Source organism: Brachycentrus maculatus, unplaced genomic scaffold (assembly GCF_059751285.1).
Source record: "Brachycentrus maculatus isolate JH-2025_06_01 unplaced genomic scaffold, ASM5975128v1 h1tg000017l, whole genome shotgun sequence".
In the NCBI taxonomy this organism is placed as follows: domain Eukaryota; kingdom Metazoa; phylum Arthropoda; class Insecta; order Trichoptera; family Brachycentridae; genus Brachycentrus; species Brachycentrus maculatus.
The window spans coordinates 2136657-2150908 of record NW_028280771.1 but is presented as its reverse complement, the minus strand read 5'-3'; the positions used below and the strand labels follow the sequence as shown (position 1 = coordinate 2150908).

General features: G+C 33.8%; 1 protein-coding gene across 1 annotated transcript in view; it reads right to left on the bottom strand.

Annotated features, from left to right (window-relative positions):
- The window catches only part of Ndf (Nucleosome-destabilizing factor), an 84100-nt gene extending 70865 nt beyond the window's left edge, over positions 1 to 13235 (bottom strand). The window contains exons 1-7 of the mRNA XM_088266646.1: positions 13132 to 13235; positions 12993 to 13029; positions 12545 to 12630; positions 7874 to 8000; positions 6117 to 6233; positions 4137 to 4316; positions 911 to 1084 (exon numbers count right to left, since the gene is read on the bottom strand). Coding sequence (XP_088122772.1) covers positions 911 to 1084; positions 4137 to 4316; positions 6117 to 6233; positions 7874 to 8000; positions 12545 to 12630; positions 12993 to 13029; positions 13132 to 13166 — 756 coding nt within the window. The 5' untranslated portion in view covers positions 13167 to 13235. The remainder of the gene's footprint in view (positions 1 to 910; positions 1085 to 4136; positions 4317 to 6116; positions 6234 to 7873; positions 8001 to 12544; positions 12631 to 12992; positions 13030 to 13131) is intronic.
- Between the last annotated feature and the right edge of the window lie 1017 nt (positions 13236 to 14252).

Below are 14252 nucleotides of genomic sequence, written 5' to 3'. Positions count from 1 at the left end.
CTTAAAAGCGTCTTTTACATACTTTTGGCAGAGAGCGGGAGATGCTTATAAGCCTTCTATTTGCATACTATTGGTAGAGCGCGAGAGATGCCAAAAAACATTGTACAGATGATAAATAGGTTTGAATTGAACTTGTGATTAGAATACTGAGTCAGGGTTGATGAAAAAACCACCCGACATCAATGTGTAAACACATTTAGGATGGGTGTTTTTTACGCCTGCGGACCACTAGCGACGGGATTTGATAATTATGTGCATATAGTTAAGACTTTAACAAAGAGATTGGTACATAATATTTATATAAAAACCTTAAATATGTAATTCCTTATTTTCTGACTTTGAAATGAGGCCGGAGCAAAAGGTAAAAATACCCTTCTCGTTCTTAAGCATCAATCTACCAAACGGGTAGATATACCTTTCCCATCCATAGTGTGTTAATATCCACATTGTGGAAGACGATTTCAATGGTTCATGTTTCAAAGCCTTTTCATAAAAAAAGTCCACTTGTAGGTAATTAGTATAATTAGGGTCAGAATTGATGAAAAACCTGCCCGCCAAAAACATTTTTTTTTCTTAAAAAAAAAAAAATATTTATGTTTTTATTATTTACAAAAAAAATTAAATTTCATACAATTTCTGTGAGCCTAAACGGCTCATTATTACAAATAGGTATCAAATTGTGATAGAGTGGGTTCGAACCGAGAAACTCTTACTCAAGAGTCCGCGACACTAACCACGGGACCACAACTCGACACATGTGTTTACAATCAATAAAAATATAATAATAACAAAGAGTCGGTTCGTTAAATTGTTCAGGTTACGATGTATGGATTCTGATAAAGCTGATCCAATTATGCTGTAAAGGTAGGTAATGATTGAAATGAGGAGTGACGATGGAAGTTTGACTGACCTTGCTAGCAGTGCGGTTCCACACGACCACCTTGTGCCCGGAGTTGAGCAGGTTCTTGACTATGCCGCTACCCATGATGCCGAGCCCCAGGAAGCCGAAGCGCATCTGCGAAGGTAGGATATTCTTCCCCTTCAGGGTCTCCGTGATGTTCTCCAAATCCAGCAAGGGTGTGTCCTGCAACAGCCCCGACGCAAATAAACAAACTGAACAGAACATAAACCATGTTAGGGAGAAAATGCCGAACCCTCTTCTAGTGGAACGGAAGGTCTGTTGACGACAGTCAACAGTCCGGCTTCTCCTGTTGAGTTTTATGTTTTCCTGCCAGCAATGAGCAAATGGTGAGATTTTTATCATTGGGTCACATTTGATTATCCCACCTGTTCCCAACACAGATTAAAATAATAAAATAAAAAAATATTTTATTTAAGTTTTACATAGTATATACCATTATTTCTATGTAAAACTTAAACTAAAAATGGATAGATTTTACCACAAAGAGACTGCTGAATCAAATGATAAAAAATTTTTTTTTAGCTAGAAAAAACAAAAATCCACTTAATGATCTATAAACCTTGTAGACAGTAAGCAAGGTAAATAATAAATACAACTACCATCTTAAAAAAATCCACGGTACATGAGGAGTTTTTACGTGGTTTTCTCCCAGCAATGAGCAAATGCTGAAAAGTTCCTGATTGGCCCACACTAAATTATCCCTCCTTTTCACAACACAGAACAAATAAAAAGGTGTTTTTAGGTCTACTTACTTCTAAGTAAGCAAAATCCAATAATTGATCTATAAACCTTGTACATAATAAGTAAGGTAAAAAATAAATGCAACTCCCATCCAAAAAAACAATAATGTCCATAATACGGAGATTCTATACAACTGTCCACTGCCATAAACTCACAAGGTCTATCATTTCTCTGAGCCGTGTCACACCGAAAACTCGGCTCCCTTAGATTTGTTACTTTTTCAAGCATAGAGGATGACAATCCGGAGGGACTTGTAATACCGAGAGGAATAATAAGTGCAGCGGCTACATCAAGGACGCTTACCTTTCCTACAATTGTGACTGACTTAAGGTCTTGATACAACATACTCATTTTTAACATGTAAACATGCTATTTTTTTTTTTAAAGGAATACCCGCAAAGCATCTATTTTACATGCTTGTCTGCAGGTAGGATAGTAAGGATAGGGAAGGTAAATGTGAAAAGCACATCACAAACACCCAAACCAATTGAAAATAAATCTTTCTTGAATTCATTTTGCAATTGGCGGGAATCGAACCCGCGACGCCAGTTTCGCAGTCGAGCGTCTACCCAACTATGCCACAGCGCCTGCCTAAATTATTGAGCAATTGCTGCTTAGTAGCATGTGTGTACATACTTTGCTAGAATAAGCATTCTTATTTCGAATGTGCTCAAAAATTGGCATTCATTCGATTTTTGAGCATGCTACCTGCAGCGCGGGTGGAAGGGGTGTGCTCTGAGCGCGTCAGAACAGGTTTGCTTATGAGTATGCTAGTATCGGTGTATGTAAACAAGCATGCTTATTTAAAGCAAATATCTACAGCCAAAGAGCATGATTGTTTTAAGCACGCTTCATTAGTAGCATGTGTACCTGTACCATTATGGGCGGATATCATTTTTTCAACCCCTTCTTTTGCTGATTGTGTCGGTTGTGGTCCCGTGGTTAGTGTCGCGGACTCTCAAGTGAGAGTTTCTGGGTTTGAACCCACTCTACCACAATTTCTTACCTATTTTTAATATTGAGCCGCTCAGGCTCACAGAAATAGTATGAAATTGAATTATTCTTATAAATAGTAAAAACACAAATATTAATATTTAAAAAAAAAAATACAGCCCCTATTTGCATCCACATGGTGCATAGGGCACTGCAGTGGATTGACAGAGTATTAACCTAATCATTGACTATAGTAGGAAGTTGCATTCATTAGTCCTGAATTCCATATTCTTGGATTGAGGAGTGTAACATTTGACAGGATACAAATGATGAAAGTAAAGGAGCTTAGGGACATTACTGCTATGCGGGAAAAGAAATATAGAAGGAATAGTATGTAGAAAAAAATAAAAATATATAACAGCCATGGCAAGGGCACTCGAGGTCGCATACCTGTAATCGTACTCACTTGTGTAACCTATACACTTGCAATGTGTATAAATACCTCAGATTAAGGGGTGTTAGAATAGAGTTGCTATATTTTCCCAAAACCCAGTCAAGATTTTGACCAAAAAAAAAAAACAATTTAAATTTTTCACAAAATCTAGATTATCTTCACATGGGATTTATTGTCTACATTTTTGACATGTCAACATAGTTGAAGAAGAATATTGAAGTCTGGGCATTTACACGGCTTACGACCTGTCACAGGCATGGCTATGACACGCATATTCTTCTTCATCTATGTTGACATGTCCAAAATGCATTTTATTGTTTAAATTCAGATTGTTAACATATCGCTCACTCCTTTCAACAACGTCATATATCAAAAAACTTGATTTTTCAGGATATCATTTTAAAAGTTCACGAATGTAATAAAATGTACAAAAAATAAATAACAAGCCACATATTGAACTTTTTACTGTGCAACAGATCTTTTTAGGTAAAACCTGAGGTTTTTTCTCCATTTGAAAAATATTAAGTATATTTAAAAAATGTCCGCCTCCGTAGTGTAATGGTCAGCACGCTCGGCTACCGTTCTGGATGTCCCGGGTTCGATTCCCAGGGGGGTCAAGTAAATATAAGTGATTTTTTCACTGTAATATTTATTCAATATTACCCTGGACTTGTACTTGAAGCTGAGGGCTAACCACCTTTCCTTCATGTGTAAACGTCAAGATAACACTGCGTTTATATGAAGCAGTGCCCCATGCACCATTAGAGTGCGGATAAGGGTTTTATTATTATTTATTATATTTTAAAAAAATAAGTAAACTAAAAAATGCAAGAACAACACTTTCTGCCCTGTAGCGGGTAAATATTAAGTTAAAAATATGCCGCTTTTGCTGGGATATAGTAGAAAATATGCACAACTGAAAATTGGCAATTTTTGATATATGACGTTGTTGAAAGGAGTAAGCGATATTTCATCATTGGGGGGGAGGGGGAGAGATTTGTTCCAGATAGTTTAATTTTAAAATTTTTAGGGTCAAACTTTTAGACAGATAAATGAATTATAATGGGAGATACGGGTATAACTCACGGGTCTGTTGATGTTTGCGGGCCGATCGAGCAAGGAAGAGGAGGACTTCTTGAAGGAATGGTTAAGCATGGATTCATTCTGGTTGTCCTTGTCGAGGTCCAGTGAGGTTATGTCGGTTTTAGCTCTCTTCCTCACAACTACGGGCTTGGTAATGGTAGACACCCTCTTGATGGCCTTTTCCTAAAGAAAAACAAACAAAAACATTAATGTTTTGAATATTGAAGCATTAACATTGTGGATCATATTGATATATTATTATGAGAAATAAAAAGACTTTGTTTTTTGATCCACTCACATTTTTACCAACAATTCGCTGACCAAATCTTGTCAAATAATCATTCATTCAATTTTGAAAATAGGATAGAAATTTTACATTTTAATAACAGAACTACTTAAAATTATAATATGGAAGCTTTAGAAATAAAAAAAAGCTGTTAAACAGAAATTAAATATAATTAACAATCAAATAAACTTAAGTCAAAGTCCCATTTTTAATATTTTTCCCATAAAATCAAACCCAACCTAAACACAGTTATCCCCTTCCTTAAAACACCATTACCCCCACCCCTATCCTTATCGAAACCCAATACACATGTACACTGTTTCTTTTTTAAATGTGTTTCGCCATAAATTAAACCCTGAAGAGGGTAACAGGTTGTTGCCGAAACTAGTTGGTTGTTAATAAAAATGTAAGTGGATCAAAAAACAAAGTATTTTTATTTCTCATAATAATATAAAAACATTAATACAGTGAATCCTGGATTTAATCTTTTCCCACAAATTGCGTGTAATTATTTAAGAAATGATATATTTTGAGTGTGTCCAAATATTTGTTCAGAAATTTGGGTTTTGTCCACACGGGAGATATATTTTTAGTAGATGAAGAATATGGAAGTCTGGGTATTAACCACCATACCTTCGGGTTATTTTCAGGCATATTTTTAATAAACAAGCAACACGTTTGTTGTCACAAAATATTGTAAGGTATGAAACTGGACAAAAATTTGTCAGTGTATCGGGTGCGCATTAAATATTTTTAAAACAGATATCTTTACTCGTGCGCGTAGGGCATATGGGTTAGCGCGGAATGGAGAAGAAAACCCGCACGTATCACGTACGTTCGTATGTGTAGGGCAGTTAACAGGTATTTAAAAAAAAATAACACAACCATAGAAGCTATTAAAGAAGGTGTCAATTAAAAGGATAAACACAACTTCCGAAATTTAAGTAGTGTGGTTTATATTCATGAGTAGATGATTATATATGCATACATATATATATATATATATATATATATATATATATATATATATATATATATATATATATATATATATATATATATATATATATATATATATATATATTTATTGAAAAAACAAAAACAAAAAACTTTGGTATACCCAAGGATACGAGATACAAGCAGTTCTACAGCAGTCTGTGTTAGTTGTCTTGTAAAAAAATATATCAACACAATTTAGCAAAAAAAATTTATATATTTTTTTATTTTTTATTAATTTATTGTACTCTTTGTTATGTATTCACTGTTGCAAATTGTTCAAAATAGATATAATACTTAATTTCTTTTAGAGAAAGCTGTTTATTTCAACAAAAAAAGAGCTGTTAGGGTGTTTGTCCACTACACGGAATTTTACCGTCCGGCAGTCCGGCTTTGAAAAATGAAAGCGACTAAGACAGTTTAGCGTGATCGAATTTATGTTCAACGTGTTCGCGCACTGATCAAGAGCACCGATCCGAAGAAAGATGGTCAAAAGCGCAAGCCATTCGTTTTATAGGGTAACTGACGTGCCGGACGGTAAAATTCCGTGTAGTGCACAAACACCCTTAGGGTTCCAAGGGTACATAGTAATATTGAGACATTCCTAGAAAGTCATAAGAGATGGTGCATTTTTCGTATGAAGAAGTAAATCATTCCATATTAAGTGCATAAATAAAAAATAAATAATAGTTCATTATTACCTTTTTCGGTTTAGAGGGCGATGGTTTTGATTTCTCATCATCAGACACCCCGTCCTTGAGCTTATCAAACCGCTCGTCGGTGTCATCAGTACCAGCAGCTGTTGTGCTCAGGAATTTCTGGCAAAATAAAAAAAATACATCACTACAACGGGAAACACGTTTTAGCAATAGGGACAATAGTTTTAAACTTGGCATGGTCAAGTATTTTAAATACAGTAAGCCCCCTTATAATGTTACCGCGTTATCGGAGGGAACATTATAGCGGGTTGATGTTTTAAATTGTATTTTTACATTTTAACCAGCGGAAATAACTGAAATGAGTCATTATTAAATTAAAATATAATTTATAAACATATCGTAGTCGTACAGGAGAAAGTGACCAACTACCAACACCAAAATGTTTAGGAGGCCCCATTTAAGTCACTTTTGCTTGACAAGAAAATAAACATCAATGCAGTTAGTAATTTTTAACAAATCAATATATTATACTTCCAAGTTTAAAATCCTTTGGGATTTTTTCAGGGCAATATTAAGCTAGTAAGATATCAAACAGTTAATGATCACGGTTTTGTAAAAAAATGCACTTGGTCACTTTCTCCTGTATGACTACGATATACCCCCTATAACATTCTCTCCGATAACGTGGGACTTATCTCAACGTTGTAGGGGGGTTTACTGTACTTGAAAGTGGTCAAGTCAGGAGTTGGAATAATCGGCAGGTATCTATGAGGAGCCTTATGTCTGACTCCGTAGTGTAATGGTCAGATCACTTGGCTACCGTTCTGGAGGTCCCTAGTTCGATTCCCAGGGGGGTGAGATAAATATAAGTGATTTTTTCAGTCTAATATTTATTCAATATTACCCTGGACTGGTACCTGAAGCGCAGGAGTGTTCACCCTGCCTTCATGTAAGTAACTATCATGATAACACTGCGTCAATATGTTGCAGTGCCCTATGCACCATTGGGTGCGAATAAGGGTTCATCTTCTTCTTCAAACCCTTATCCGCACACCAAAGGTGCATAGGGCACTGCATCATATAAACGCAGTGTAATCTTGATTGTTAAGACTTGAAGGAAAGGCGATCAGCCCTCCGCATCAGGTACCAGTCCAGGGTAACATCGAACAAATGTTAGAGTGAAAAAAATCACTTTTATTTATTTGACCGCCCTCTGGGTATTGAACCTGGGACCTCCAGAACGGAGGCGGATAACGGATAAAGGTTAAAATGTATGAAATGTTTGAGGAGATGCTCATGCATCCCCTCGTACATGTGAAAGAGGCGAAGTTGTTTGCATATCGCTCACTCCTTTCAAGAACGTCATAAATAAAAAAAATTGTAAATTTTTAGTTGTGCATGTTTTCGGAATGCCCAGAAAATGTACTATATCCCAGCAAAAGAGGTATATTTTTAACTTAATATTTACCCGCTACAGGGCAGAAAGTGTTGTTTTTGCATTTTGAAGAAAAGGTATTGTTTAATTATTTTTTTAAATTTACTAAATATTTTTCAAATGGAGAAAAAACCATCAGGTTTTACCAAAAAAGATCTGTTGCACAGTAAAAAGTTCAATAAGTGGCTTGATATTTATTTTTAATACATTGTGTTACATTTTTAAACTTAAAAAACGTTCTCCTGAAAAATCAAGTTTTTTGATTTTTGATGTTCTTGAAAGGAGTGAGCGATATGTATTCTCACTGCCTGGAAGTGGCGTGATAGTTAGTTAGCCACATAAAAAAATTGTTAAAAGATGTTACCTCGGGGTTTTCAATGTATGCCTCGATTTGGGAGATGGCTTCCTTGAACGCTGCGGTTTTACAGGACTTGATGAGCTGCTCTCGGAACTCATGGAAAGGCTTGAGATTTGCTTCCTCTATCCATGCACTGCGGAAACAAAATTTCATGACATTTAATTATATTATTCAAGAAACAAAATACACAAATAATATTTCCTCAAAATCTCTTATGGTGGGGACTGACCGGAGCCATTTCATCGTAACGTAACACGTCATGATGCGAGCATTCGTATAGTCAGTACAGTGAGCCGAGCGCTACATCCATAGTCGGAACACTCGCCGCGAGCGATGTTACGACGAAATACTCCGGTCAGTCCCCACCTTTACAGTCAAATCTCAATCTATTTATTGTAACTGCAGACAGTTGGTAGAATTGCATATTGAATTGTTGGGTAATATATCCAAAATAAAACAAGGTTTATTGGATAGAATTCTACATTTATTTATGTATATGTTAATACTTGACGCGTTTTGTCTTCTTAGGACATTATCAAACACATTAACATACACATAAATAAATGTATAATTCAATCCAACAAACTTGTTTTATTTTGGAAATACTACCCAACAATTGAATCTGAATTTATTGTTTTTAAAGGGACCTGTTGAAATAAACTATGAATGCGGGAAAACAATGAATGCGGGATAAGAAAGTCAATACACAAGGACATACGATCTATTAAAAATACCGTCCTCCCAATCTGCATAACCATTGGCAGGTTGAAATTTTAAGAATACAAGTTTTAGATGTAAATAAATGCATTAATTAATAAATAAAAAAAACAAAGTTGAACAGAACCCAAAGATCTTCAGACTTCTTCTGCTGTATCCATCACACAAGCTTTTGATAGTCTGTATCCCAGACATTGAAATACTGTCGTCGAATGTAACAAAATTGAGAAAATTGAAAAAAAAAGTTAAAAAAAAACAGACAAATTATATCAAATATGTAGCGTCATTCAAACAACGAATGCGGTAAAATGGTGGATAGAAACGATCAATGCTATCTATTTTTGTATGAAATGAATTCGGGGTAGAAGAAATAAACGACACATCCGGGAAAACGATTATTCGAGAAACGACAGATAGACGTCTCACTGTATCAACCTTTGGGTTATTATCTAAAACGTGGGTGAAAAATCGCTATTTTTTTCTCCATAAGATTTCTTGATAGCAATACTTATTTACAATATATCATATAATTTTTTAAACAATATACCTTTTTATGACCCTTTGCAAGGTTCTCTAAGCATAAGATGTTGCCGGAATTGTCATGACATTCTAATGAATATTTTTACAAATATATTTCGTATTAAATGTAATATATCAATCAACATAATCTCGACATATTATGCAAATATTGCAAAAATAGGTAGCCAATGATATTGACCTCGATCGAAATGCTAAACGTACCGTATGACATATTTGTATGCGTAGGACAAGTAGGAACAATTTGATGTATCACAAACGTTTCTGTGTTGCGGGTATACTTTTTGTACCTGAATGTACGGGACACGTCTTGTTGCGTTTAATAATATAATAAAACCCTTATCCGCACCCCAGTGGTGCATAGGGCACTGCTTCATATAAATGCAGTGTTATCTTAATCGTTTACACATGAAGGAAAGGTGATCAGCCCTCCGCTTCAGGTACCAGTCCAGGGTAATATTGAATAAATATATTTGTACCTGAACGTACGGGACACGTCTTGTTGCGTTTAGGTGATGATATAGTGGACATATTACTTATGTTTGTATGGGTAGGGTGGTCAATCCTAGATTACTAAACTATCCTAGGAGAGACGTTTTTACAAAACATTTTTATAAAAACGTATATTAAAACAAATAAACAATCAAAAATGTAAAACATACAATATAAAAATAAAACGGGAATAAATAAGACAATCAATGACTTTTATTATTTTAGAGGTTATAATATTTAATAATTCTAGCAACTTGAACTATGGCAGGGCAAGGGTGTACGTGGGAATGTTTATGTTATTAGACCCGACCCCTTATGACATTGACATAAAGGAGACTGTACACACTTGTTCTTGTAATGTCATAGTGACCTGTTGAATAAAAGGATTGTATCCTAATTATGTGTTATTATTACTGATACCCAAGCCTGTAATGGACAATATCAACTGGTCAGTTGCTAAAATAAAAGACCATGAATTTATATATACGTATAGATATATATATATATATATATATATATATATATATATATATATATTTTTTTTTTTCAATTTCAAACCCTTATCCGCACCCCAATGGTGCATAGGGCACTGCATTATATAAACACAGTGTTATCTTGTTCGTTAACACACGAAGGAAAGGTGATCAGCCCTCCCCTTCAGGTACCAGTCCAGGGTAATATTGAATAAATATTAGAGTGAAAAAAATCACTTATATTTATTTGACCCCCCCCTGGCAATCGAACCCAGGACCTCCAGAACGGTAGCCGAGCGTGCTGACCATTACACTACGGAGGCGGACTGTATATATATATATATATATATATATATATATATATATATATATATATATATATATATATAAATTGCTTATCGATTATGTGTGTGTGTATGTTTTTAAACACAACCCACCTATATTTAAATGAAAATCAGTACACTCGTTCAATTGTTTATAATACGATTATGTTATAAAAACAATTTTGCTATTTATCAATGATTTTATGTATCCTACATCAAACACACTTTTTGTCAAATAAGTTGTAAAATTATGTAGTATCTATCGACGTTATAAATCCTAATAATTTGTTGTAATTTTGATTATTTAAGGCAAAAGAACAAGAGGCAACTCGTAAAAACAATATTTGAGCTATAAAAAATTTAGAACTAATATTTATTGTCCGCCTCCGTAGTGTAATGGTCAGCACGCTCAGCTACCGTTCTGGAGGTCCCGGGTTCAATTCCCAAGGGGGGTAAAATAAATATAAGTGATTTTTTCACTGTAATATTTATTCAATATTACCCTGGACTGGTACCTGAAGCGGAGGGCTGATCACCTTTCCTATGAAGCAGTGCCCTATGCACCATTGGGGTGCGGATAAGGGTTTTATTATTATTATTATTTAAAAAAAAATTTGGATTGGTGAGAAAGAGAGTCATAATGAAATTCTTATTTCAATTTCAATTTATTTATTTACAATTAACATACACATTACAAACTTGAAATTTAAAGCGTATACATTAAAATTGAAAATAAGCAAGAATACTCTTGCTAAAAGTGTAGAAGAATCCCGCTTAGGAAAACTCCTTCAGACACGTGGAACAGATCAATATCCAATGAGATATTGTTCAACATAGCGGTAGCTCTTCCTACAGGCATAAACATCGGCAGGTTGGTCCTGTGTATAGGAATATGAAACAATCTATGCCGACGCTGTCTTAGGTAACTATCGGGAACATACAGACCAATGTTCCGGATAATTTCAGAATTATCGATCATACCGCGCAACAATTGATAAAAATGCGTAATCAAATACACATTCCTTCTAGTCTCTAAACTATTGTAGCCAACCATATCCTGGAGAAACTGGGTCGGGTAGAGCCAAGGATAATAGCCGTACTCTCTCATGTAGAGATACCTCAGAAACTTCTCTTGGACTTTCTCTACCATAAGAGAGTACTTAAGCTCGTGTGGCCCCCAAATCATCGAGCCACTCTGAGTTTACTTCCCAATAATAATAATACACTTCACCATTTATTCATGACATAAATATTGCCAAACTAAATATTCCAGTTATGTTCCATCTTATCCGGGAGTTATGGATTCAAGTTAAATATCCTAACTTTAATAATAATAAATAATAAAACCCTTATCCGCACCCCAATGGTGCATAGGGCACTGCGTCATATAAACGCAGTGTTATCTTGATCGTTTACACACGAAGGAAAGGTGATCAGCCCTCCGCTTCAGGTACCAGTCCAGGGTAATATTGAATAAATATCCTAACTTTACCAAATCATGTTAACGCTCATATAAACTAACCTACATCCAATAAAAAATACTAACCAATTTGCAAATAGCCAACCAATTTTTTATTCCACAAATAATCTATTGCCAATTTTTTACCGACTGACTGACGATTTTGACTGATTTTTCTTACTGACAACTTTTGATAATAGTAAAGGGCATTATTTACAGCTGATCAAAAAATAATTGGCGTTTTTTCAAAGATATGAGTGAAAAATATCCAGTATCTGTACCTATAAGATTGTAGTATTTGTTATTATTGTTGATTATAATCTTAAGATTGATTTATAAGGTATAAAAAAGTATAATGTTAATAATATAGAACTTTTTTATAAAGTAATATTAACTAAGGGAACAACAAATAAATAAATAAGGAAAAGGAATGGAGTCAACTTTATTTTTCGCATTTGAGAGTCTTTTGTTTTTTGAACATCTTTGTTTTTGGGCGGCAAAATTATTTTAGATTTTTGTTTAAAATAAAAATAAAATATATGAGATATATTTAAAAAAATAAATAAATAAAATATGTCAATAAAAAAAGTGTTACTTTAATTTTATATTGACACATTTTATTTAGCCGGTGCAAATACAGAGATAATTTTAAAATATTTTTTTCAATGTTACTTACTAATTGTTGGATCCAAAAAAGTAGATGCACTTCGTCGGTACATTTTTTTTAGACGGGGTTTTCATATCACTAGTCGGCTGGGCTACCTGCGAACACGAAACAATTCCGTACAGAAAAACTAGGGTTATGTTTTGATACGAATATTTGACGGATAGGTAAAATCAACTGACATGAAAACATCCCCATATCAACAAACAAAGATTTAATAAATTTTAGAAAGGTCGAAAGAAAAAGAAAGTGACCCGACTACGCCCCGTGAAATATAAATTTTATCTTTCCCGCTCTATATTTACTCAAGACAAGCGAAAAGTCAAAAAACTTTGAAATGTTGTCAGATTGTAAATACAAGTTGAAAAGTGGTGCGGTAATGAAAAATTGATGTCGAAAATGCAGGTAAAGTCTCGAGAATTGATACATTGTCAAAATAAATAACGGTTTTAACACTTACCCGGCCTGGCCACGGACTGAACCCCTTCATTTTTGCCCTGAAAATAGCGAAAATTACATTTTTTTAAATATTCTAAATAAAATATTTTTTAAACTTATACTGATCTAAAACGAATTGGAAAGTTTAAAAGGAAACCTACCAAACTAAATCGTTCAATTTATAAGCGACAGACATGACGAATGTTCCCCGGACAAATTTCCAAACTCAACTGAATTTGCATCAAATTTTATGAGATACCACCTTAACAATCTAAATAAGCGTCACATACGTTTGCGCATGCGTCTATTAAATGTTGCTATGTGTGATAATTTTATCATTAAAAGTTTATGGCTGTTTAATATAAATAACATATCCCATTTTTTACAAGTAGGTACTTTTAAGCTAGGTATACACTGAAATTGAAAAGAATACGAAAATAAACATCTTTTTTATAAGACTTTTATATTTTTAAATAAAATGCGGAAAAAACATAAAAGCTTTTAAGAAAAACAAAAACGTTTAATTTTTTTACCAAAGAACAAAATTTTGTTTTAGTATAAAAAGGATCATACAAAGAAAGGTGACCGGAAATAAATATTTATTTTTGGAGTAAGCCTAGAAAAAATCTGAAATTTACTGGAAGAATTGAATTTCAATACGGAATTATAAATCGTCTGGTTTTATGTCATTTATATTTATATCATTTGGTTACCTTGTCAGATTGGCGAGAGTTTAGAATTGTTTTGATGTAGGAACAACAAAAAAGGCGTTGAACACGGTGGCTGGTGTAATGTTATTCATCAAAATTTTACAAATTCCTTATGAAGTTTTGATAAAGTCCTTATTTAAAAAAAAACATCTAGAACCTTTATAAATATAAATGTTCAAATGTTGAAATAACAAGTAAGTTGGATTATCAGGATACGGAGATCTTTTTGCAAACAGAACACCTTCGAGATTTTAAATGTATGCAGAAAGAATAAAACGCCACACCACTTTGTCTTTGCAAACATTCATCGCCTCATTCTTAAGATTTTAATTTTATTCGCTATTTTTCAATTGAATTATTTTTTAACAAATTTTGGTTTTGTTAGAAATTTTTATTAAATTGTTAAATTTTTCTTTTTAACTGAAATTGAAGAATCAATTTTATAGATTTATTTCAGGTTACCTACAATTTTAGCTGCAGATTTGAAACTAAATGTGTGATTTGTTTGGGATACTTTATGTTCGTTCCATCTATCCCAATTTTGAATTACATTATTTTCGTATTTTAGTGTT